This window comes from Schistocerca nitens, chromosome 2 (genome assembly GCF_023898315.1).
Source record: "Schistocerca nitens isolate TAMUIC-IGC-003100 chromosome 2, iqSchNite1.1, whole genome shotgun sequence".
Taxonomy (NCBI): domain Eukaryota; kingdom Metazoa; phylum Arthropoda; class Insecta; order Orthoptera; family Acrididae; genus Schistocerca; species Schistocerca nitens.
This window is the reverse complement of record NC_064615.1, coordinates 558,795,146-558,821,517: the sequence shown is the minus strand read 5'-3', so window position 1 is coordinate 558,821,517 and position 26,372 is coordinate 558,795,146. Positions and strand designations below refer to the sequence as shown.

Here is a 26,372-nt window from a genome sequence, read left to right as displayed (position 1 = left end):
AATGTCACGCAACTAGAATAATGATGTAATAGTTGGAGATCAAATTATTTTACACACTCAAAGAAAGTCAAATAAGCTTATATGAAGATGGGAAATGTACACAAGACTGTATAGGATTACTTGTGGACCGCATGCTTGAGAATTTTTGTTATGTTATGGGTCATTCCATGTCAAGTGTCCCAGCTCCATCTTCAATTTTGATTATATTTGTACAGTATGCACACGAGGGCCCAGCATAAACTTATGTAGATTGGTTGACATGCTGGAGCTCCTTTTGTGAAGACCACTTTTACAAAGACCAGAAATCTTCTTCAAGTTTGGCATTCCACTGTTCCTAATGTAAAAGAGCTAGACTCTTGCTTCTGGGTATAGTTGTACAACTTTTTGTGCTCTACACACAAATGATGGAAGCAGAGTTCAGAAAGCAATGCATTTGGCACAATCTCAGTTCAAAGTGGGCAAACAAATCATGTTGCGAGCAATGCGTCCCATACATTAACGAGGCATAAGTAGTGGAGAAAGAGCACTATGGACCTGGTCTTTTGCCAATTACTGTCTGAGTGTTTAGTATACCACAAATTTGGGTCTGGCTTGTGTGTTTATTTACTGTGCTACTATCCTGTAAATTTGCTAAAAAACATGAATGTATCAAAATATACCCATGTTCAAAGTCATGGGTCTCAAAGTGGACACCTACCACATTACATTCATTAACACCATTCAACATTTCATTCTATTAGAAAAACTTATTTTCATTTTGGTGTCTCTTTGGGTAAGGTGCAAAAATTGCACCTAAACTTTTGAATTTTTTTTTTTGTAATTCGAGAAAAATCCTTTCATTGGACCATCTTGGTGACTGGTAGCCCAATCGCAAAGGGGCCACGCCTAATAGCCATGCAAGGTCAGCCACAGTTCCAAGCTGAATGTGGGTATCTAGCAAGTTCCCAGGCTTCATTTGGGTCTCTTCGTGGTTTCCAAGCCATAATGCAGAATTCTTTAGCTGTTAGATGCTTTAAATTTGTTGCAGATGTCCAAAACTATTGCTTCTGGCAAACTGTATTGCCACCCCATCATTGAAGCAGCTGGAACTGGTGTGACTGCAATTATCTGTTGTTGTGGAATCCAGCATATCTCTCTTTTAGCTGACCAGTGAAATGATTGAGCAGCTCCATGAGGATGCATGAAATTAATCAAGGTGTTTTTTTCTTCACATTTTTGTTCACAGATATTCCCTATCCACCATTTTCCATCATAAACGCAAGCGACATACTGGCCAGGCTGTAGTTCAGTAATGGCAACATGTTTAGTAGCAGTTTTAGCATATCGGTTCACATTTGCTATAAAGGACATTGTATCATTTGCTACTCTATGAATCTAAAGTCGCTTTTCATCAATTGGCACAAAATGGTGATGGTTTCTTGAACTAAACACAGTATCCAACCTCAAAGCATTTTTCTCGATCAATTTTTGCTTCTTCAATAATTTCTTTTGTAATATAGATAAATTCAGTGCCATGCCTCTTTTTTTTATCAGTTGGTGTTAAGATTTGGTTGTCATATGGACACTTAAGGATAGCTCTTGCTGCTAAACATTTAACTGTGCCCCCAATTCTGTCACATGGTGATTTCCCATGGCTCGTTCTGAAAAAATTCCATTATGCATTAATGCCAAAATCTTTTTTATGATGGCAAAGATTTAGGAAGCTCTTAAAATTTTTGTACTGTGCAGCAGAACCGTCACTAAAATAATGAATATGCTTAATTTCTTTAAAAATGCACTCTAGGGATTTGATGAAGTATGTTTAAAACATGTGCACTGCAACTGCGTCATGTCGAAGGCTATCACTAATTATGCAGTAGCTGACACTTTTTAGGTCTTCATTATCTTTGTAATAAATGACAAATGGATGTATTGTAGCTTGACTATTTTCCCAATGGAATCCTTGAACTGCGTTTTGGACAATAAAGGGGTAATTTTCAGCAAAATCCATTAATATAATCAACTCTCCTGGCTTAAGACCTTCTTTAGTGAACTGCAATTGCTTGCTCTGATGCTTTGCAATCTAGTGGTGAGTAGAAAGGGCCAAAAGTTTTGTAACTAATAGTTCTATGAATTCGTCAACTTTCATTTCTCTAGTTTGAAGTGCATCTCTGCCAGTATTAGTCCATTGTTTGAACTGAATTGTATCCTCGGGATCAATATCTGCAAAAGTGCTTTCCAAATATTTCTTTACAGCTTCTGTTCCTGAATATACTTCACAGCGATGAAGCATGCAATCCTTAATTTCCCAATTACAGATAATTTTTCTCACTAATATTTTGAAATACATTAACTTGATCTTGTCTTTCCATTTTAGCAACAACTTGATATGCTTCAGGCACTAAAATCAAATTGTTGAGTCCTAAATAAAGAAAAGAAATAAAATTAATAAGCAATTAGCTTCACAAAAATTATGTAGCAGTCTCTAGTACAGTTAAATGGTTAAATTTAGCAAGGAATCTGTCGCAAACAGGTTTAAAATCACCAAATAAATACCAAAATGAATATTTAAACACTGCAGACATAATCAACAAAACTTCAAATTGAAGCCACAATTTTTTCGCCTTACCCAAAGTGACACCAAAATGAAAATAAGTTTTTCAGTAGAATGAAATGTGCTCTGTTGAATGGTGTTAATGAATGTAATGTGGTAGGTGTCCATCTTGAGACACACGACTTTGAACACAGGTATATTTTGATACATTCATGTTTTTTAGCAAATTTACAGAATAGTAGCACAGTAAATAAACACACAAGCCAGGCCCAAATTTGTGATATACTAAACACTCAGACAGACAGTAATTGGCAAAAGACCAGGTCCATAGCGCACTTTCTCCACTACTTATGCCTCGTTAAAGTGTAGGACGCATTGCTCGTGACATGATTTGTTGGCCACTTTGAACTGAGATTATGCCAAATGCATTGCTTTCTGAACTCTGCTTCCATCATTTGTGTGTAGAGCACAAAACGTTGTACCACTATACCAAGAAGCAAGAGTCTAGATCTTTTACATTAGGAACAGTGGAATGCCAAACTTGAATATTTCTTCACGACTTTTTGGTCTTGGTAAAAGTGGTCTTCACAGAAGTGGCTCTAGCATCTCAACCAAGTTACGGGTGAGCCTGAAACTGTGCATAAGTTCATGTAGGGGCCTAAGGTACATCATGTACAAAATTCATCAAAACTGAAGATGGTTGAACTGGAAGCCCTAGGACACTTCATGTGGAAAGGCCCTTATCCAACTTTAGGATGTATTGAGGAACTTATCAACATCTGAAATGTTCTTACGGCAAACGAAAACAGAGAGTAAACAATGTTATTCTTGCATATATTATAAATCGTTGATGATCATTTCTTGAAATGTGTTACTATTGTGCAACAGACTTATTAATGTATCTGAACAGACAGTCGGCTATGATTACATAGTTAACATGTCTGACTGGGATTTTAGTTCATGGTTTGCTTAGGCAAAATATGTGTTGCGATTAGGAGAACAAATGAGAGATCTTTTAGTTTTTTATGCATGGTACTACTGTCTGTCTTAGAAGGGTTTAGCAAATACTTGTAACAATCCAACCGTTGCTTTTATCAATGACTAATAGACTGGAAGTAGGCTTATTTTCTGTCTGCCGATCACTGTTTATTTCAAAATGAGCAGTTTCAAGCAATATTCTCATTTACTGATCATAAGTCATAGCTACAGAGTAACCTGTTCTAATGGAACTGTCAGTTCATAGCCAAATGACTGAAATCTTTTCTAAAATGTGCAACTTTCTCCTCCGAATGCCAAAATATTTGCTGCCTCCCCTAGGTAGGGACGAATGACCAGCACAATAAAATAAGGAAAATCAGAACTTGGACATACCTTCCACACATATGTTCTGCTTTAATTGGACTCCACAGTATTTGCCAATTTTCACAATCAGAGGTTGCCCTGAAGACTATAAAGATGATACTTGGTTATAACAGCGATAATCTGATCTGAATAATCCTCAGCTTATTTGTATGTCATCATTCAGTAACTGCGTCTGAACACTTCTTCTATACGCAACAAGTACTTTTTCACTGCGTACAATTATGATCAGGTGGGAATATATGGCACTGAGTAAAAGAGCTTCCACCATGACATCATAAGTTCCTATAGCCTTGGATTTTTGCAGTCAAATGTTATTTAGAGAGATTTAATACATGTAATTTTGTGAAGAATGAAGTTACTACGTGCCGACAATTTGAAAAAAGACTGCACTCATCACAGCTGTAGAGTTTCTAACCTTCAAATAGTATGCATTAACAGTTTTAAATCTCCCCACTAAGTTTCGTTGTCAGATTTGTTTGTCTGCCTGTAAAGGAGGGATGACATGATAAGGTTTGGAAAATGAATAGAGATTTAAGCAATCAATATATAACCATTAGGAGACTTAAGGACCCAACACTGCTTATGAGCAAATATATACTTACAGGGGTTTCTGGACGGTGGTGGTACAGGCATTACTACTGGACACCCGTTTAGGTGAGCAATGGTTCCTTGTGGCAAGTCATGAGCATATGAAATGGCTCTGGATGAATGGTAAGCATCTATGGAATAACATTTGTTTAGTGCACTTAGTAAGCAAAACATTTACAGAAATTTCACATACAACAAACAACAGGAATACCATTGGGAAAAAAAGTTTTGCACCACTCTCAAGACCTGTTTAACTTTTTCATTTGAGAACATTTTTCTAATTTTTTTTACCATGAGAAATTACTATCTAGGCCACACGAAAAAGTTACTAAAGTTAGAATGCATTCTCAGTGCAGTTTACAGGTGTGATCTGTGTCTCTACTCATGAACATGACAATACAGCTTTTGCATACTGTACATTCTATCAAAGGCCTCAAAGCATTATTTCAAGGCACAGTAAGGCAGATTGTTGGCACCAGAAGCTGGCTACCAAACTGGAATGCAAGATGATAAATCAGTTTAATATTCAACTGCTACTGTGAGACACAAAACATTGAAATTCTGTCTCGAAATGGTCAACCATGCCAGTAACACTAGACGATGACCACTATTTACAAACCGTGACCCATAAGCACTCTTCGGAGAATGGAACAGAATTGCATGCTGCTGTTTTTGGAGGCAACTAGGAGGGTTGTGATGACACAGAGAGTACACAACCATCCCACACAATCAATTTAGACTTGAGGCATCAATTATCAAACAACACCAGAAACAATCTATCCACATTGTGTATTATGCATACATAAGTTGAAAAAAAGCAAGCGAACACCGAAAATGGAACCAAGTCAATGGCATCAGGTTCTCTACACCAATAAGTGCAGAATTTATGTGATGCTTGATGACTGTCATGAAAAGTGTACATGTCTCAGGGCCCAGTCACATTTCTGGCTGATATCATACGAGAGCGATTCAAATATACATGATAATTACTTTTTGTACATTTATGATTACCGTATTTACTCGAATCTAAGCTGCACATTTTTTCCGGTTTTTGTAATCCCAAAAACCGCCTGCGGCTTAGAATCGAGTGCAAAGCAAGCGGAAGTACTGAAAAATGTTGGCAGGTGCCGTCACAACTAACTTCTGCCGTCGAGTATATGCAGCGCTACACAGGCATGCTTTGTAGGCACAGAGATAAATACTGGCGCCAAAACCTCGGCGTCAGTAAATAAATAAAAAAAGAAAAGAAAAAAAGGCGGAAAATGAGCTTTTTTTTCACCGCCCCGAGTTTCGACCACTGCATTTTCATACATTATCCAACGAAGTAAATACAAATTCCGTATTGTTCATCTTCGAATGTAGCAGAATTTCAATGTACTACGAAAATCCGACTGGCAAGACTGTTTGGGATGTTTATCAATATGGCCAACTCTACGTTCTGAATTTTTTCCTACCGGTGAGAAGAGATGGTTGCTAATAGTAACCTGATCAAATGTGAATCACATGCAGTATTCTCTTCACCATAAGAATAATACGAATATAAACATTTTGTCATGTATTCTTTCGTGTTTGCTGCTATCTCATTTAAATCATTCTGCCTAATAAACTATGAAAATAGAGTGAGACAACAGCAAACGCGGAAGAATATACGTATCGTGTCATGTTTATATTCGTATTATTCTTATGCCTAATAGTGATACAGTCAGAAACGAAGCACGGCAACTGACTAGATTTTTAAATCTAAGATGACTATAATTTCTGTGCAGAATTTGATGAACTAAAGCAGCGGCCGCAAAGATTTTCAAACGGAGAAAAATTTTCGCCTAACTCTCAATCAGAACACGTTCTATCATTCGCAGTCTATTATTTGGTTCTTGCTGATCATTATCAAAGAAAACAGCAGTGTAAGTAACAACAAATAGCAGTCTCTTGCCACTGTTTCGCTAATGAGACGATTCCTCTCTTTTTTTTTAAAAATTGTAAGCGGCGGTTTCGCGCACAAAAGCAAGCCATGCCATGAGCGGCGACAGGCTGTAAACACGCACTATCAGAATGCGACAAACAATGCATGACACAGTACAGTAATGCATTTTCAGCTTAGAGTGACGTAAACACCTATAACAAAGAAAACGGCACTTATCAGATCAAAGCAAAATAAGCAATCGATTCAAACCAGACGAAGCACATAAAAAAGGAAGGGTACCTGTATAAATACGGACGGAGCGCCTGACACATAGCAATGGCTACCTGGTAAAGCTTAACTGCTAAGCTTACGACTCGAACCAAACTACTGTAACTGTATCGTCATTCATTCGACCTAAATTGTGTCTCATATTACAATGGACCAACTTTGTTTCGATTTGGAGGTGCGGCCTAAAACTTTTCTCTCCTCTTTAATTTCGAGTCTCAAATTTCAGGTGCGGCTTAGATTCGGGAATTTTTTTTCCCCTTTATTTCGAGTCTCATTTTTCAGGTGCGGCTTAGATTCGGGTGCGGCTTAGATTTGAGTAAATACGGTAATCATTTACACAACTGAAGCCTTCAGTTTATCTCTACACAGCCTCCTGTATGCTCTACAGAATTTTTTCAGTGATTTGGAAGCTTGAACATGCCTGGTTAATAAAAAGTTAGAAACCACGTCATCAACCAATTTTGCACACGTTCATCGATGTCTTCATTGTTTTAAAATCATTACCTTTAAAGTGATTTTTCAAGGATGTGAGCAAAAAATAGTCGGGTGGAGAACAAATATAGACTACAGGGATGGTGGTCGAGTGTCTCCCAGTGCCGGTCCTCCAATTTGTCCCTTGTTAAATTCACAGTGTGAGGCGTAGCACTGTCACGGAGAGGACTGACATCTCTGATTCAATTCCTCATCTTTGTTTCAGTAGGAGGCATTTTCTGAGGTTAACAACTAGCAGCAGTAAGCTGCATTCACCATGTGTCATTTGTGAAGATAGTCAATCAGTTACACTCCTCTGCAGTCAAAAAACATAGTTGCAAGAACTTTTCCTGTTAAGAGGTGGGTTTTCGCCTTCACGGGGCAGGCTTTATTCTTTCTTCGCAACTCCTTACTCGTCTTTTTGGATTCTGGAGTGTAATGCTGGACCCATGTCTCTCCATATGTGACGAAGTGCCTCGAAAAGGTCTCCCCTTCTTGCAAAACTTGATTCAGAAGTGTCTCACATATCTCCAACCTGACCTGCCTTTACTGTTCAATTTACAACTTCTGAACCCATTGTGCATTAATTTTTTTAAAGCCAAGCTACTCACTGATACTGATACCCACTTATGCTGCCATTTCTTCAACAGTGCACTAGCGAGCACCTTCAATAATCTCTCGAACACCACAGATGATGCTATTTGTGAGACTTAACCATGAGCATCGAACATGACCTTCATTTTCTACACATTTTCGACCACCCTTAAATTGTCTGACCCAAATAAACAGTGCAGCATTCTCAAATCGAGCCATCAAACAAGTCAAAACGTCCAAGGATTTAACACCTTCATGGGTCAAAAACATTATCAAAACACATTGCACAGCAGGCAAAGGAACCTTTTGTTCACTCATGGCTGTCCCGTTTTCAGAATAGAGTACAGCACAAACAAGTTGGCTCCTCTTCCTTGACACACCGCACTTCAACCCCCGCCCCCCCTCACCTCTCTCTCTCTCCATCATACTTCTCGGAAGAGCTTGTACTATACATGGGTGTAATTACCATTTATATTCAAATCCTTTTTATTATGAATGTCAGAAGCTGCTCACTGCCACCAAATGTACTTACAGGTCAGTGGAATACAAGATCCTTCAATTTACTGGTCAGTTCTACAGTAAAATTTTCAGCAAAGAGTTCATCTTTCTTAAGACAATAATTAAAAAGGAGATAGAGCCTGTCTTGTGAACAACTTCCTCCAGGAGACAGCTACCAACAAAACAAAGGCGTATGATACCTGACAAACTCAACTGAGCATCCTTGGTGCAAGTAGAAACTTGCAGTGAGTTGTATGAACCCTCATCACACAATGGATGATTTCATTATAATTGCAATCAAGGAGAGGGATAGGCTTGTGCAGCAACATCTTAACTACTTTAATAACAATATGCCAAGGAAGATCTAAGCATGTGGAGCAACGCGGAAATGAATTTACTGAGCAGTAAATTTTGATTTTACAGATGTGTACTTTCAAACAGATTGACTTTGTTATGGTTAAGGTTTTATTTTTATTTCACAGTTTCTTAAGGTCCATTACAGCATTCCATGCTCCCCTTGGTTCTATGCCCACACAAGTTTGCTGAAAGGCAAGTGGTGCAAAACTTTTTTGGAGAAGTTTATGTACTGAATACTTTTCATGCATTAAAAATTATGCAAGTTATTAACCATCAAATATGAAATAAGAGGTTAACAGTGCCAATCACTCAAATAATATCAGAGATACTTACTTGTACTAAATGCCACATCTAATTTGGCAATGATTCCTATTAAAAAGACAGAATATTGTTCATAACTGTTCATGCATTTAAACAAAGAGCCTAAAACCTTAATAAAACCATTCCTTAATAGGCCAATACAGATACACACACGAAAAAAAAGAAGGAAACAAAAAAAGAAAGAAAGAAGTTTACACAAAGCTCTAGTAGTTGATAAAATTCCAACATTTGACAACATAGAGAAAAGGGTTGGATGAAATGAAACTATTCATGTATAGTCACAGAAATTTGCATGAAACACGGCAGGGCAGCACCATACAAAACAACAATTAACATTAAAAGTTAACAATAGCCGAGATTTGAAAACCTGTCAAGTTAGAAATGATTAGGAATGAAGTTGGGAAAATATAAATGGGAGCAATGGTATACTAAAAGTGGAAGCATAGATAAAACAAAAATAGGTAAAAACGAATACACAATATGGAAGATGAAATTGATGGAGGAGACATAGCCAATGATGGAAAAAACACTACAGGTACAGATGAAGTAGGTCAATGTAAGGACTAACACATCTAAATTGTAAGATCCATTTTGTCTTTAGTGTAATTCTTTTTTTATTTTTCACTAATAGCAATAAAATTCACATTTCTGTTTTCAGCAAGTCAGTGTCATTGACATACTCTATTTGACACAACCTGTGAGGCACCTAGATGACATGATTGGGTGTCAATGTAATGTTGTACATGTACACACCATTTGTGGGTACATAAATGATAACAGAGCTACTGTGATGAATAACAGGTGGAATGGCCACCAGAGTGCAAAAGTGTTGTTCATGTTTACTGTTGTTACAAGGCTTGGTTGGGTAAAGAGCATCAACAGCATCAGATGGTGAGTGAGCACTATGAAGGATACGAAGCTGTCCCATATTCATTTTAGACAAGATTATCTGCCCCTGACAGTTTTGAAAGGGACCTAATGGTATGCCTCAATTTTGGCCGACTGGTCGAATAGTACAATGTACAGCTTTGCTGGTCAGTGAAACAATGTTGAATTTCACGGAAAAGACAGGACAGGTATACTCATCATCAAGGTTCAGGTCAACCACATCTGACCACCACAAGGAAGAATCGCTGTATTGTGTACCAAGCACACACTGATCTCTTCACATCTGCACCTGCCATGTGAGAACAAGTAACAAACACACTGCAACATTCTATATCATCCTACACCACTTAGCAGATATTAGTAACAGCTGGACTAGGGAATTACCATGCCATGTTCCAGAGTGCCACTAGCACACCACCGATTGTTGTGTTTGAAGCGGTGCTGTAAGCAGAAATAATGGACAGCTGGTGAATGGCAGCACTTTACATTCAGCACTGAACAACAGTGCTGCATTACCCCACATGATCACCATTGGCAAGTATAGTGGCGAACTGGGATGAGGTCCCATTCTTCCAATGTTTTGGAAAAACATAGCGATGTTACTCCTGGCGTCATGGTGTAAAGAGCCATCTGGTATAACTTCAGGTCTCAGTTCATAGTGATTTGGGGGAACAGAGTACATCGTGAATATCCTGCATCCTCATGTGTTGCCTCTTGAGTGACAATATTGTGGTGCCATCTTCGACAGGACAATGTTCATTAACACATGGCATTTAACCCTATAAACTGTGTGTGTGATGTTGAGGTACTCCTGTGGCCACCAAGATCGCCATATCTGTTCCTCATAGAACACCTGTGGGACCAGCTCAGAAATCAACTTCGTCATAGTGCCATTATTATCCAGGATATAAAGAGCCAGTTACAATAGTTGAAGGTCATCTTACCTGAGGAGTGGATCCGATGGCTTTATGACACTCTTCCTAACATAATCAGTGCATGCCTAACCAGTATGATGTTGCTGCTCCTCTGACCTGTAAATGAACTCACACTGCCATGTTCTCTGTAAATGGGACTTGATTTTGTAAACTGCAAGTTTCATTTTGTTTATCCATCCCTTCTGGATGGTTTACATATTTGTCGGGGAGGGGGGGCATTTAATGTAAATATTCATTAAGAGTCCCATCCACAATAACAGAAAATAGTTCCGTATATATGAAAAAAACAAAAAAAAGTTTATCAGATGGGAAAAAGGGAGGGAACAACAGAGCCAGGAGTAACACTCAGCTGGGCTTGTGTCCTGTTCCACTACAGACAAGATTTGGTCCTACAGCAACAGTAAGAAGATGTCTTCTGCCAGAGAACATCTACGTCTACATGATTACTCTGGAATTCACACTTACCATCTTCGCAGATATTTCATCAAACCACTTTCAGGCTATTTCTTAACTTCCATTATTGAATTGTAAATGGGAAAAACTAATACTTAAGTCTTTCGATGCGAGCTCTGATTTCTCATATTATTACAATGGCCATTTCTCCCCAGGTACGTAGGTGGGAGTCAACTGAATATTTTTTCCCATTTGGAATAGAATGTTGTCGACTTAAAATTCGTGAAAACATCTCGTTGTAGTGAAAAACGTCTGTTTTAATGACAGGAACCAAAACTCGCATATCACATCCATGACACACACTCTTCTATTTCTTGATAATACATAAGGAGGTGCCCTTCTTTGAAATTTTTAGATGATCTCAATCTTATCTGGCAAGAATCCCATACTGCACAGCAGTCTCTTTAGTAGATTTGCTGCATCTATTAAGTGTTCTGCCAATAAAATGCAGTCTTTGGGTCATCTTCCTTGCAACGTTTTCTATGTGACAGTTACAATTTAAGTTGTTTGTTGTCTGTAGTTATAATCCCTAGGAATATAGCTAAGTCAACAACATTTAACTTCGTGTTATTCATCATGCAACTGAAATTTAAAGGACTCTTTTTAGTAACCACATGGCAGATCTCTCTTTTTTTTACTGTTTGGGGTCATTTGCCACTTTTTTCACCACACAGATATCTTGATCTTTTAATGACTTTACTATTTGGTGTATGAGAGCATGAAATGAAGGACTGAAGATAGTGTTTAACATACCATTGACAATGACTGAACACAAGCTCAGCTTTAGGACGGACAGGAAAGGAAATCGGCCATGCATTTTCACAGGAAGCACCCCATTATTTACCTGGACTGATTTTTGGAAATCACAGAAAACTTACATCAGGGTGGCCGGAAGGGCATTAGAACTGCTGTCTTCCCAAATGGAAGCTCAATGTGCTAACAACTGTGCTACTTACCTCAGTAAATGACATCATCATCATCTGAAAACAATCCACAAAGACTGCTCGTACTGTCTCCTAAATCATTTATACTGGTTAGGAACAGCAGAGGGCCTGTAACACTTCCTAGCAGACTACTATCACCTCTGTTTCCCTTTATGACTTCCTATCAATTACTATGATTGTGACCTTCCTGACAGGAACCTTTAAGACAGTCATATAACTGAGATGATATTCACACACACACACACACACACACACACACACACACACACACACACACTCTCTGTGCTAACACAAGACACACCGCCAGACTTGCAGTTCAGCAGATGGACTAGAGTGAAGTTTGTATCATGTGGGTAGAGGGAGAGAGAATCGGGAAGTATGAGGAGGGTTGGGGGCATGGAGCTAGCTGCTCGGAGGGAGCAGTTGATGTGCAGGCTAGGACTGTGGGAGGGACAGGTGGCACATGCACGGATTAGACATGTGACACACAGATACTGGAGCCAATGAGGTGCACCGCATGATTTAAGATGACATGGAGGTGTGGATTGGGAGAGGGCGACAGAACAAAGGAAATGGAAATTGATTGGATGGGGTGAGAGGGCAGTGGGTTAGCAGAGGCTGAGGGGGGAGGATAGATGATCCACGGCAGGAGTCGGATGCCAACAAGTTTTAAAATTTATGGAGGTGGTGGCTGGAGTGTTCATCCAGGTGTTGGACGACAAGAGTTTCAATTTTGGCAATAGGCATTACCAACAAGCTGTCCACCAGAATGAATGGTCACCACCAAACTGTGGCCAAGAGCAAAGTTTAGCACAAGATGATAGAGTCCAATGGCTGCTTCACAACCCATGCTACCTGGCTCCTTCCCTCCTACACCAGCTTTCCTGAGCCAAGCAGATGGGAATTATCCTTGCCAAAACACATCCTTTATTCCCATAAGCCTCATGACCTCAATTTCTGATAACCCACAGTCTCCATATGATCTACCCAACAGTTTCCCCTTACTCTGTTCTCTCACTGCTCCCAATCAACACCTTCCAGTCACCTTTAAAGGATCTGGTGCCCATGTAGCACATGGCTAGCCCATACATCCGTCACCTCTTCCCCTCCCCCATTCCTATCCTGCACACCTACTGCCCCCCTACGAGCCACTTGCTAACCTCCCCAACCCCTCCTCCTACTTCTCACCTCTTTCTCCCTCCACCCAAACCACCCGACACAACTTCCTCGTCAATCCCAATATATCTGCCAAACTGCAAGCCTTGCTCTGCGTCACAATTTAGTGTTATATGAATGTGTAGTGTCTGTTCTTCCAGACATGTCTGAAAGAACAGACACTACGCATTCACAATGAATCCACCCCTTTCAGTGCAGATGCACAATTACATTCCACCTCCTGCACGAATCTCACAGTAGCAAGCATGGAGGACATGGAAAGAGACTGCTGATAAGTGGTGCTGGATGAGAATGCAGGTAGGCATAGGTTAATGCAACTGCCTAGTAAGTAGCAGACCCAAGTTCGAAACCAGTGTGTGTGTGTGTGTGTGTGTGTGTGTGTGTGTGTGTAAGGGGGGAAAGGGGGGGGGGGAGGAAAAGGAAAGGAAAAGAGAAAGGGAAAGGAAGGAACAATTGATGCAACTGCATTATGAGGAATCAGTGGTGACGATTGAAAATGTGTTCCGGACTGGGATTTGAACTTGGGATCTGCTGCTTACTAGGCAGTTGCGCCATGTGGACACATTTCCTTTTTGTGTGATGCACCTCTCGACAACTCAATGTTTCTGCTACTTGGTGGGTACTCTCCGTTACTCCTCAGCTACATATATTCTGCCAGAACTTTCCTTACTACATTACTGTATTTTTCCTAATCCATAGTGTCATGAGAAAATAAGACAAGATAATTTTTCTAAATGGTTAATACTAAACTTTTTATACATGTACCATGAATCTGCACTACTATTTTTTGTTAATGATAATCCACTTTTTCACTAAATCATTGCTTTAAATTTTATTATTCTAACTGGCAGATAAGACGAAAATTTAATCATGCACTACTTGCCACTGAATATTAGCTAACCACCTTCCTCCCCACTCGTTGTTGTGATACCACATTTTAAGGCTATACTAACAAAGCTTCATTTTCAGTTTAACATATTATCAGTGAACCGTGTCTGTATTTAAATAAACTTGTGTACAGTTGTGTATATGGTTTTCATAAATAACAATTTATTTTCTATAGTTTTGTATAAAACATTCTGTGAATATTCATACCACTTGTGTACAGTTGTGTAGATGTTTTTCATATATAACAATTTATTTTCTATAGCTTTGTATAAAACATTCTGTGAATATTCATACCACATCTGTCGATGGTAATGACTTGCTGATGGTAATGACTTGCTGAAACGTTATGTGCCATCCTGACTAAATAAACAAAATATTTACTAAAACATCAAAAAAGTGAAACAAAAAATGAAAAATAAATAAATATGAAGAGTTAGGAAAGCTATGGCAGAAATGGAAGAGGTGAGGGAGAAACGAGAGGGGACAGTGAAAGGTGTGAAACAAGGGTACACAATAAAAGTGATGAATGTAAACTGAGGTCAGATGGCCAACAGCAACCAAACACATACTGTAGAGCAAGTTCCCACCTGTTTAATTCTGGTGTACCGATGCTTGAAGAAAGAATCCCAGTCAACCAAATGGTTAAGGAAGTGCCAAGGTCATTCTCTGCAACAGGTTACTGGCTGTTAAAGATGTTGACTCTCCGAGCAAAGATCATGTCATCACAGAAAACTGAAGTCATTGCATGTCAATTGGTACACAGCAACAGTTCTCGCAGGTGGCTCTCCCTTTCCTAAAGCCCTAATAATGGGCTGATCTATTACACTGAAATGTTCTACTTATCCAATCCTCTGCTTGTTGGTTCTCTCATCACGTCCTGCTCTCCACAGAGCTGATGTTTCATTTCTTTATTAATCAGGTTGAACAAAAATGAACGTATCCAAACAGCAACATATAGTTCTTGGATTTTGAGTTAACTCCTGGAATATTTCAGTCAATTTTGAAGACTGTGGGAGAATCAAAATTCGAAATATAACCCTGACAGTGAAGGCTACGACAATGATGAAAACAAAAACAATTTTGTGGTTCGAATTATTTTTTTTAATGGTGCAATTGAAGATTTACAAAGTAAAAACCATTGGACAGGAAATATCTGTGTATAACATGATCAAAACATATCACGAATGCCAGTGATTTGCAAATGAAAGAGAAAAAAAGGTCAATTAAACATTAAGCGTATTTCTTCATTACATTATAGAAAGAGATTATAAACATACTGCCAAACTGTAATGAGCAATAAAGGAACTGACAGGAAAATATAGCAAGAATCTTTAGCTGTTCAATTTAGGGTTCATTATATGGAGAAGACAGGATAACTAAAGGGGGAAGGGAATTTATGAACCTTTTACTGAACGTAAACCTATACAGGACTTTAAAAAGAAAAAAAGAATGGCTAAAAATAATTTTTAAGATCTTGAGAAAATAAACAGCATTCTGGCACAGAATTTATGGGATTCAGTAACAAGACAACATAACAGAACACAAATACAATACATGCAAGTCAGAATTTTAAACTAATGAAAAATGACATAGTTATTAACTTACAAGATTAACAACCTACTCTCCACGAGACAAAATAGACTTAACATTAAATAGCACAGAATTCTCATATTAAAAGGACTGTAGTTTATTAAATTGCATACCAGAGATAATCAATAATTTACAAGCATTAGAGCCTACCTGATAAAGTGTTAGAAGCAAAATTGGATGGAAGAGATGACACAGTGTCAAACATGTCTGGGTGTCTTTGCAATGTTGATGCAAATGGTGTTCGTGAAGCCTGCAGATCAAAAGTACATAAATTTTATACAGTATGCAAACAAACTATAATTAAAAATTAAAGCATTTGTTATCTAAATTATAAAACACAAACCACTGAACATGTTGGACAGAGACAGAAATTTGCCTTAGTTCTTTAGTCTTTTAAATATTATTTCATCCACACATAACTACAGCACTAATTTTAAAACAAAAATAATTGTTATTTGTAATGCTTGCTATATTCTCTATGGGGGAGGGGGGGGGGGAAGAGAGAGAGAGAGAGAGAGAGAGAGAGAGAGAGAGAGAGAGAGAGAGAGAGAGTACCACCACAGGGACGATTCTGATGACCCAACAGATGAAACAGGTAGTATAGTCGTATAGTCTTTTTTTTTAATGTACACATATTGTGTTGCTAGAACAAGTTGTATGAAACAATTTATTTTTGTGTGGTACTTGGTGGCAGTCATACTATGGGCATAACTAACAGATCACTTGACAGTTCACATGCGTTTACTGTTATGTTGATAATATATCATTTGTCAGATGTGCAACTTGAGCATGTGATACTGGAGGAATACTCGAGGCAAGTTTCACAATTAGGCCAAAGACAAAATTAATAGCAGAAGAGTAAGATAATATGATTAGGGGTGTCTTATAGTTTAATAAGTGCATCATGTAGATTAGAAAATCACAATGTTTGGTATTAGAAAGGGTTTTGGCAATCACAATCTCATTTCACAGTTTTACTTAAGTTCCTCTTATTTTTGTTCCATGCCAAACTGAGCATATATAGAGAACTTTTTATTCTAAATCTTAAGAATAGACAAGCTCTTTTTGCTTTGACTAGCCAACTCATAAACAAAGTTTCCAGTGTGCTGATACTTAGTCAAGCTATGTGGATTTGTAACATTGCCAATTTAATGCTCGCCACACTGATTGCTTTTGAGCTCTATAAAATTATCAGTTCATCATTCTCGAGTCCTCCTGTTTACAATGGTCCTCTTGCAAGCAGGTATCTTATCTTTCTTCAGTAGATTCACCTGGCCTGTCATTAAAAATTCTTACACATTTGTAGCTTTCTTTCTTCCAAAGTTTCACCTCCTACAGACAGATAATCTTATCTTTTACTGATGTCGACAAAGATCCCGCCGTTTGTTTTGGAAGGCCGGAGAGCTTACTATCTTACAAGGTTTCCCTGAGCAGTACTACTACTTTTCTTCTGTGACAGGGTTAAAAAGGTGCAAATTAATATGTTTCTCAGTTGATTATCTGTTGGCCTGAAGAAATGACTTCAGCTTTGTAATCAATGATCACATAAACACTGTTACAGAAGATTTTACGCTGTTTTTAAAAGGTGTTACACGTTTCTTGAAGATTTTACACAGTCCATGACAATTTTATCCTGTTCTAAAGAGCAAACAAATTTTTGTAGAAAGTCATTTCATTCAAAAAGTTTTACTTGAGAAGAGAGGCGGGAGGGGGGGGGGGGGCGGCAAAGTCATACTGCAACTACGAGAAAATGCCACAAGCTATTAGAACTAAACCATATACTTTGGCCAATTTCTTCACTGTTACCAAAACATACAAAAACAACAAACTGATAGACAGTACATTGTTGTTTAGTTGTATCCTACACTCAGATACTTGACTCAATGACAGGAAAGCCACTTTGAATTCAGGGTAGAGAGAAGTACATCACAGACGCAAAATAATAATCATCATCCTATATTGAATGCCCTCATTATATGTGATTATAAGCATGGATCAGATTGTATTTTTTATGTTTGAATACAAAGTTCCCTAAAAACTCTTTTAAGTCATTTTCATGCACCAGGCTTTTTTAAAATTAGAGCAAACACTTTATTCCATTGTCAATTACGGAATTTTCCCCTCTTGTACACTATTAAGTAACCTGACAGTAAAACAATGGACAGCTTAAAGGAAACAAGTAACAAAACACATATACAGTTAGGTTAGACGGGGGCAAAACCTACTCATGTGCTACCCTATATCAGCATCTCGTCGTCCACACAGCAATGTATCAATGTGCAATGGGATTTATATAGTGCCCAATTAAATAAAGTGTTTTGTTTCAAATAAAAACTAGCCAGATTCAAAAAATGACTTATTAAAAATATTAATTATGATCAGTTGTATAGGGTGATTATAATTAAACTGACAAAGCGGTGTAGAAATAAACCACTGGTCAGTATGACGTTAAACTGTAATGGAATATTATCAGAGATGGGTTTTAAACGTATGGCAGAAGAAAAAAAATAGTGTGAAAATTGATCAATTTATGGTGCTGTGTGTGTCAGAATACGTAAATGAAAACACCTGTCCTGCGCACGACCCACTGAAGTTTGTATAAACATGCCGGGTACACGGCTTTTCCTCCTTTCGCATCTGCGACGTTTGCCATGAGTGTCACAATGCAGGATTGCACTCTGCTTGTAAAGCTGTACTACAAGAACGATTAATGTGCACACGTCAGTCTGCAGAAGTTCCGGACACTAAACAGTTTAAAAAGGGGTGTTGGTCTGATGACTGCCGTGGGTCTGTAAAAATAATTCGGAAATTCGAAAAGACGGGTTCTTTTGGTGTGTAACCTGGTAGAGGTAGGAAATGAATTGATTCGACATCAGTGGAAGTAGTGGCCACAGCAATGCAGGAGGAGACGAGTGGTGGTGTGCAAAAGTGTGGTGCACAGAGGACTGCCCGAACATTGGACATACCCGTGAGCACGGTGCATAAAGTCCTACAAAACATCCTTCTTTGCTGTCCATTCAAAATTACCCATGTGCACACGAGTTAGTTCCTGTTGACCTGCCAGCAAGAGAGACCTCTGCTTTAGAATTTCTTGCTCACATGGAAGTGGACAAAGATTGGCCATGGACAGACAAAGCCCACTTCCATCTGACAGGATATGTCAATACACAGAATTGTCCAATATGGGCAATGGTAAAGCCACATGCAAATAAACCAGTACCACTTCATCCTGAAAAGGTCACTGTGTGGTGCGGGTTTATGGCATCATTTATCATAGGGCCATATTTTTTCGAAGAGACAGGTGCTTCAGTCCTGTTACCTGTACCATCACTGGTAAGCGCAATGAGTGCCTTTTGCGCAACCACGTCATTCCAGCTCTCCAACATCAGGGATGTGTGGATGGGATCATTTTTATGCAAGATGGCGCACCTCCACACATTGCAAATCCAGCTAAGCAGCTGCCGAAGCGCCAATTCGGAAATGCTAGAATTATCAGCCGCCGTTTCCGTACAGCCTTTCCGTCTCAATCACCTGATCTTAATCCATGTGACTTCTGGCTGAGAGGCTATCTGAAACATGTGTTCAGTGTCCTGACTGCAAACTTACCTGCACTGAAGACACGCACTGCAAAACGCATTCTGAATGTGACCCTGGATACACTTTGATCAGTTGTGGAACATGCTGTTTCTTTATTTCAACTTTTTGTAAAGAACAGTGGACAGCATACTGAACATGTTTTGTGCCAGTCACATGGAAATTAATAATTTGATTTGGTTTAGATAGATGCTTTTTGTGCAGTTTTTGGCCTCAGGACAATTAAAAACAGTTTTTCCCATCCAAAGCGATATGACCTTGCCATGATGGATGGGCTTACGTAACTAACAACATCACACCTGTACACCCACGCACACTATGTAGTAGTTTGTTTTACGTAAAAGTACACTTTAGGCATTGTTGTTATGATTCATTTGTTATTTGTAGTTAACCACTATTAGATAATGATGCTACATTTTGTAACTATTTATTTTTCCTCTGCCACACGTTTTCCACCTTCTCCAATAATAGATCGCTGCAATTTGACGTCATTCTGACCAGTTGTGTTATTTCTACAGTGGCTTGTAAGTTTAACTTTAATTGTAATCACCCTGTATAATTAGCAAGACAAATTGTGACATTGGAAGCTACCTGTGATGAACTACGAATAGTAATATTTCTCAATGATAAATTTTGTGAGTCAAATGATGAATTTGCATCATCCGCTGATTCTTGTACAGCGCTTCTCTGCATGAAGGCCAAGGTGTTTCTCAAGTTGGTTAGAAGCGTCTGTAATAAAGAAACAAAAAAATCATTAATTCTACATTGTAAATAAAATATAAGGGACTGTGGTATTTGCATGAGCTGAAAAGCTAAGATTCTAAAAACACTTCTAGATAGCGTAAACTGAATTCAGAAATTTTATGTTCAGCATACTTTTCCGAAGTTGTTAAAACAATTTCTCAACAAGCTTTCGTATTCCTTAACCCATTAATCTGCTATGTAAGTTCCAGTTCCAATGGTCAGGGCCCAAAATGTAATCACCATCCCCTAGCCTTTGAGCCATTCAATGGTTCTGCAAACCAGTACAACATAGTATACCAACTGCACACAACTCATGGAATGTTAAGTACATGTGTAAGACCCAACTGATTTAATTGGTTTAATTTTATGAAATATTTCATAAGCAGTTACAAGTTTGTGTAATGATTGTGTTAGGAATGTCACAAAAGATTTATTAGCAATTGATACAATATAATATAAATCAATACCATGTATCTCCAATACCTGAATTCATTCACAATGCACATAAATAGCACTCTTCCAAAAAGGACAAACACAAATCAGTAATCTTCAAGAGTGTGATATCATTCGAAACTTATAGGGACATGTAATGGAACTTTGCATCTTTTACTCTTCCATGTTGTTTCACTACCTCTTATTTCTCATGCAAACTTTACAGTCTTGATTTTGTGCTATTGGGTGAATATGCTTAGGAAAATGGCCCAATGTTTTGCGTGCAGTCTCCCTTGTAAATTTCTGCATGGTCCTTTACAATATGGTTTTGATATATTCTTCATTAATGATTTTATTGCAATCCTATAATCAATGTAACTCTGTTTTTTTCCCAATTATTTATTTTGTTGCAAAAAATTGATTAATTGAAAAAACCAATATAAAAGAGATAAAAGAAAATTTTTGAATATTCTCTCATATATATTCTCAGGACTGGAACACTATCTTTCTGAATAATTCCAATCATTCCTTCACTGTATTCAAGCTTTGTTTCAAAGTACAACTGGATCACCATCATTTCTAATGTTTTGCGTTTTGTTATTGTAACATGAACACAGCTCCTCTTTCTGTACTCCCCCCCCCCCCCCCCCCCACTTCCTTGCAATTTAATTTTACTTAACAGAAATCTTTGGGCACATTCTTTCTATTCCCGTGTACTGTGCCAATTTGCAATTGTGTCGTAAATAATTTTGGTGAAGTGTACCAATTATCAAGGTATAAGTGTGTTCTCTTTGTAACAAACTGGGATAGCTCTTTTGACAACATTTTTGCTGGAACTATAACTGGAATTTGTCTTATCATGGCCTGTATGTATTTTAAAGTCATAGCAACAACCTAAATCTGACATAATTTGTACAACTTAATAATGAATCGTGCCCTGTTTCATTGCATACGCTTCTTCAAATTTTTGATGAAAATACTTTGTCACAGGTCTTATTTTGCTCAATGTGTGTATTAGCAATCAAATCATTATTTGCAAAGTGCAAACACTTTTAAATTTCTAAAAATGAGTGTTTCCATAACAGCCCTCTATGACCAAAACAGTTGAATTGTTGTTTTTTTTTTTTTTTTTTTTTTTTTTTTCCAACTGCGTCATTATTATGGACAAAACAAAATATCTTAATTTTATTACCATTCACAGGAAACCAATTGCTGTCAATTCTTCCTACTCTGTTTGGATTTGTTCGTATTTGTTCTGTGAACTGGCTAGTCTTGGTTACAATATTCTACTAGAACATGTTATCAAATATAGGCATGCATATTCAAATACAGAGAAAGGTAAACAAGCAGAATACAGTGCAGCAGGCAGCAATGCCTATATAAGACAACAAGTGTCTGGCACAGTTGTTAGATTGGTTGCTGCTGCTACAATGTAATTATCAAGATTTAAGTGGGTTTGAATGTGGTGTTATAGTCGGTACACGAGCGATGGGACACGATACTATTCAATCTGTACATTGAGCAAGCAGTAAAGGAAACAAAAGAAAAATTCGGAGTAGGTATTAAAATCCATGGAGAAGAAATAAAAACATTGAGGTTCGCCGATGACATTGTAATTCTCTCAGAGACAGCAAAGGACTTGGAAGAGCAGTTGAACGGAATGGACAGTGTCTTGAAAGGAGAGTATAAAATGAACATCAACAAAAGCAAAACGAGGATAATGGAATGTAGTCGAATTAAGTCGGGTGATGCTGAGGGAATTAAGATTAGGAAATGAGACACTTAAAGTAGTGAAGGAGTTTTGCTATTTGGGGAGCGAAATAACTGATGATGGTAGAAGTAGAAAGGATATAAAATGTAGACTGGCAATGGCAAGGAAAGCATTTCTGAAGAAGAAAAATTTGTTGACATTGAGTATAGATTTAAATGTCAGGAAGTCATTTCTGAAAGTATTTGTATGGAGTGTAGCCATGTATGGAAGTGAAACATCTACATCTACATGACTACTCTGCAATTCACATTTAAGTGCTTGGCAGAGGGTTCATCGAACCACAATCATACTATCTCCCTACCATTCCACTCCCGAACAGCGCACGGGAAAAACGAACACCTAAAACTTTCTGTTCGAGCTCTGATTTCTTTTATTTCATTTTGATGATCATTCCTACCTATGTAGGTTGGGCTCAACAAAATATTTTCACATTCGGAAGAGAATGTTGGTGACTGAAATTTCGTAAATAGATCTCGCCGCGACGAAAAACATCTTTGCTTTAATGACTTCCATCCCAACTCACGTATCATATCTGCCACACTCTCTCCCCTATTACGTGATAATACAAAACGAGCTGCCCTTTTTTGCACCCTTTCGATGTCCTCCGTCAATCCCACACCGCGCAGCAATATTCTAACAGAGGACGAACGAGTGTAGTGTAAGCTGTCTCTTTAGTGGACTTGTTGCATCTTCTATGTGTCCTGCCAATGAAACACAACCGTTGGCTCGCCTTCCCCACAATATTATCTATGTGGTCTTTCAAACTGAAGTTGTTCGTAATTTTAACACCCAGGTACTTAGTTGAATTGACAGCCTTGAGAATTGTACTATTTATCGAGTAATAAAATTCCAACGGATTTCTTTTGGAACTCATGTGGATAACCTCACACTTTTCATTATTTAGCATCAACTGCCACCTGCCAAACCTTACAGCAATCTTTTCTAAATCACTTTGCAACTGATACAGGTCTTCAGATGACCTTACTAGACGGTAAATTACAGCATCATCTGCCAACAACCTAAGAGAACTGCTCAGATTGTCACCCAGGTCCTTTATATAGATCAGGAACAACAGAGGTTCCAGGACGCTTCCCTGGGGAACACCTGATATCACTTCAGTTTTACTTTATGATTTGCCGTCTACTACTACGAACTGCGACCTTCCTGACAGGAAATCACGAATCAAGTCGCACAACTCAGATGATACCCCATAGGCCCGCAGCTTGATTAGAAGTCGCTTGTGAGGAACGGTGTCAAAAGCTTTCCCGAAATCCAGAAATACGGAACCAACCTGAGATCCCCTGTCGATAGCGGCCATTACTTCGTGCGAATAAAGAGCTAGCTGCGTTGCACAAGAACGATGTTTTCTGAAACCATGCTGATTACCTGTCAATAGATTGTTCACTTCGAGGTGATTCATAATGTTTGAATACAGTATATGCTCTAAAACCCTACTGCAAACCGACCTCAATGATGTAGGTCTGTAGTTCGATGGATTACTCCTGCTACCCTTCTTAAACACTGGTGCGACCTGCGCAATTTTCCAATCTGTAGGTACAGATCTATCGGTGAGCGAGCGGTTGTATATGATTGCTAAGTAGGGAGCTATTGTATCAGCGTAATCTGAAAGGAATGTGGATGATAAATAGTTTAGACAAGAAGAGAATAGAAGCTTTTGAAATGTGGTGCTACAGAAGAATGCTGAAGATTAGATGGATAGATCACATAACTAATGAGGAGGTATTGAATAGAATTGGGGATAAGAGGAGCTTGTGGCACAACTTGACTAGAAGAAGGGATCGGTTGGTAGGACATGTTCTGAGACATCGAGGGATCACCAATTTAGTATTGGAGGGCAGCGTGGAGGGTAAAAATCATAGAGGGAGACCAAGAGATGAATACACTAAGCAGATTCAGAAGGATGTAGGCTGCAGTGGGTACTGGGAGATGAAGAAGCTTGCACAGGATAGAGTAGCATGGAGAGCCACATCAAACCAGTCTCAGGACTGAAGACCACAACAACAACAACAACAACAACAACAACAACAACTGCTTCCAGTTGCTGACCTGCTGTATTGTAGCTAAATGATAAGGGATCTTTCTTTCTATATATTCGCAGCACATTACACTTATCTACATTGAGATTCAATTGCCATTCCCTGCACCATGCGTCAATTCGCTGCAGATCCTCCTGCATTTCAGTACAATTTTCCATTGTTACAACCTCTCGATATACCACAGCATCATCCGCAAAAAGCCTCGGTGAACTTCCGATGTCATCCACAAGGTCATTTATGTATATTGTGAATAGCAACGGTCCTACGACACTCCACTGCGGCACACCTTAAATCACTCTTACTTCGGAAGATTTCTCTCCATTGGGAATGACATGCTGCCTTCTGTTATCTAGGAACTCTTCAATCCAATCACACAATTGGTCTGATAGTCCATATGCTCTTACTTTGTTCACTAAACGACTGTGGGGAACTGTATCGAACACCTTTCGGAAGTCAAGAAACTTGGCATCTACCTGGGAACCTGTGTCTATGGCTCTCCGAGTCTCGTGGACGAAAAGCACGTGGGTTTCACACAATCGTCTTTTTCGAAACCCACGCTGATTCCTACAGAGTAGATTTCTAGTCTCCAGAAAAGTCATTATACTCGAACATAATACATGTTCCAAAATTCTACAACTGATCGACGTTAGAGAAATAGGTCTATAGTTCTGCACATCTGTTCGACGTCCCTTCTTGAAAACGGGGATGACCTGTGCTCTTTTCCAATGCTTTGGAACGCTACGCTCTTCTAGAGACATATGGTACACCGCTGCAAGAAGGGGGCAAGTTCCTTCGCGTACTCTGTGTAAAATCGAACTGGTATCCCATCAGGTCCAGCGGCCTTTCCTCTTTTGAGCGATTTTAATTGTTTTTCTATCCCTCTGTCATCTATTTCGATATCTACCATTTTGTCTTCTATGCGACAATCTAGAGAAGGAACTACAGTGCAGTTTCCTCTGTGAAACAGCTTTGGAAAAAGACATTTAGTATTCCAGCCTTTAGTCTGTCACCCTCTGTTTCAGTACCATTTTGGTCACAGAGTGTCTGGACACTTTGTTTTGATCCACCTACTGCTTTGACATAAGACCAAAATTTCTTAGGATTTTCTGCCAAGTCAGTACATAGAACTTTACTTTCGAATTCATCGAATGCCTCTCGCATAGCCCTCCTCACACTACATTTTGGCTCTTCAGTGTATCTAGTTCCTTATTTAATCCTACCTGATGTAAGTTGTCTCTTTTATGCCAGAAGTCATTTCAAAGTTCCAGATTTTTTAACTATTTCACATTTCTTCCAAATCCAGGGCTCTGGTAGTTGATCTCCATCAGCAGTGTCATCTTCAATAGCTAACCACCTGCATTTTTATCATACAGGACTTACGGTGTCACTACCGTCACTGTCGGTAACAGGAGTATCAACATATAACGCTCACTGTCCTCATCACATTTATGTTTCGAAAACATTTTGTGGGATACACCTCTAATACTCAAGAACAGATATTTCGAAGTGTGAACGTGATTAACAGTAATATGTAACCTAATGTGACACAAAGAGGTAATAATAATCTATCAAAAGCTTGGAATGGCCAGTGCCTTGTGTGGTGCGGCACATCACAAGTTGTGACCGTCATACCATGAGCCAGGCCCATGAAGTTTACATTTTGCCTGACCGAAGTACCACAGGTCAGCCTTGTGATAATTACACTTGCCCTGAATACTGTACCATGAGTCTCATGAATGGCTATAGGTTAAGGGGTTAATATGAATAAGCAGTACATGACATCAACACATGTACAGAGTTTAGCCATTCATTATCCACTGCAGTAATTCTTTACGGACTGACTGGACCACACAGGATACTCCCACACTGCACTGTAAAAAAATAGCAGTAATAATGCACAAGGAACTAGTCTCAATGTCCACACATACACTGATTCGTTCAAATTACAGAAATCCAAGCCAATATTACTGAACCATGGTCTCAAT

At 38.7% G+C, this 26,372-nt stretch overlaps 1 protein-coding gene across 4 annotated transcripts in view; it reads right to left on the bottom strand.

Annotated features, from left to right (window-relative positions):
- The window catches only part of LOC126236592 (gamma-tubulin complex component 3-like), a 264,077-nt gene that overhangs the window by 186,689 nt on the left and 51,016 nt on the right, over positions 1-26,372 (bottom strand). For 3 of the 4 annotated variants that reach the window (XM_049946016.1, XM_049946014.1, XM_049946015.1), the window contains exons 3-5: positions 19,975-20,112; positions 15,940-16,039; positions 4,498-4,614 (exon numbers count right to left, since the gene is read on the bottom strand). In XM_049946016.1, the coding sequence (XP_049801973.1) occupies positions 4,498-4,614; positions 15,940-16,039; positions 19,975-20,112 (355 nt within the window). The remainder of the gene's footprint in view (positions 1-4,497; positions 4,615-15,939; positions 16,040-19,974; positions 20,113-26,372) is intronic. The other variant, XM_049946017.1, reaches the window with a different exon arrangement.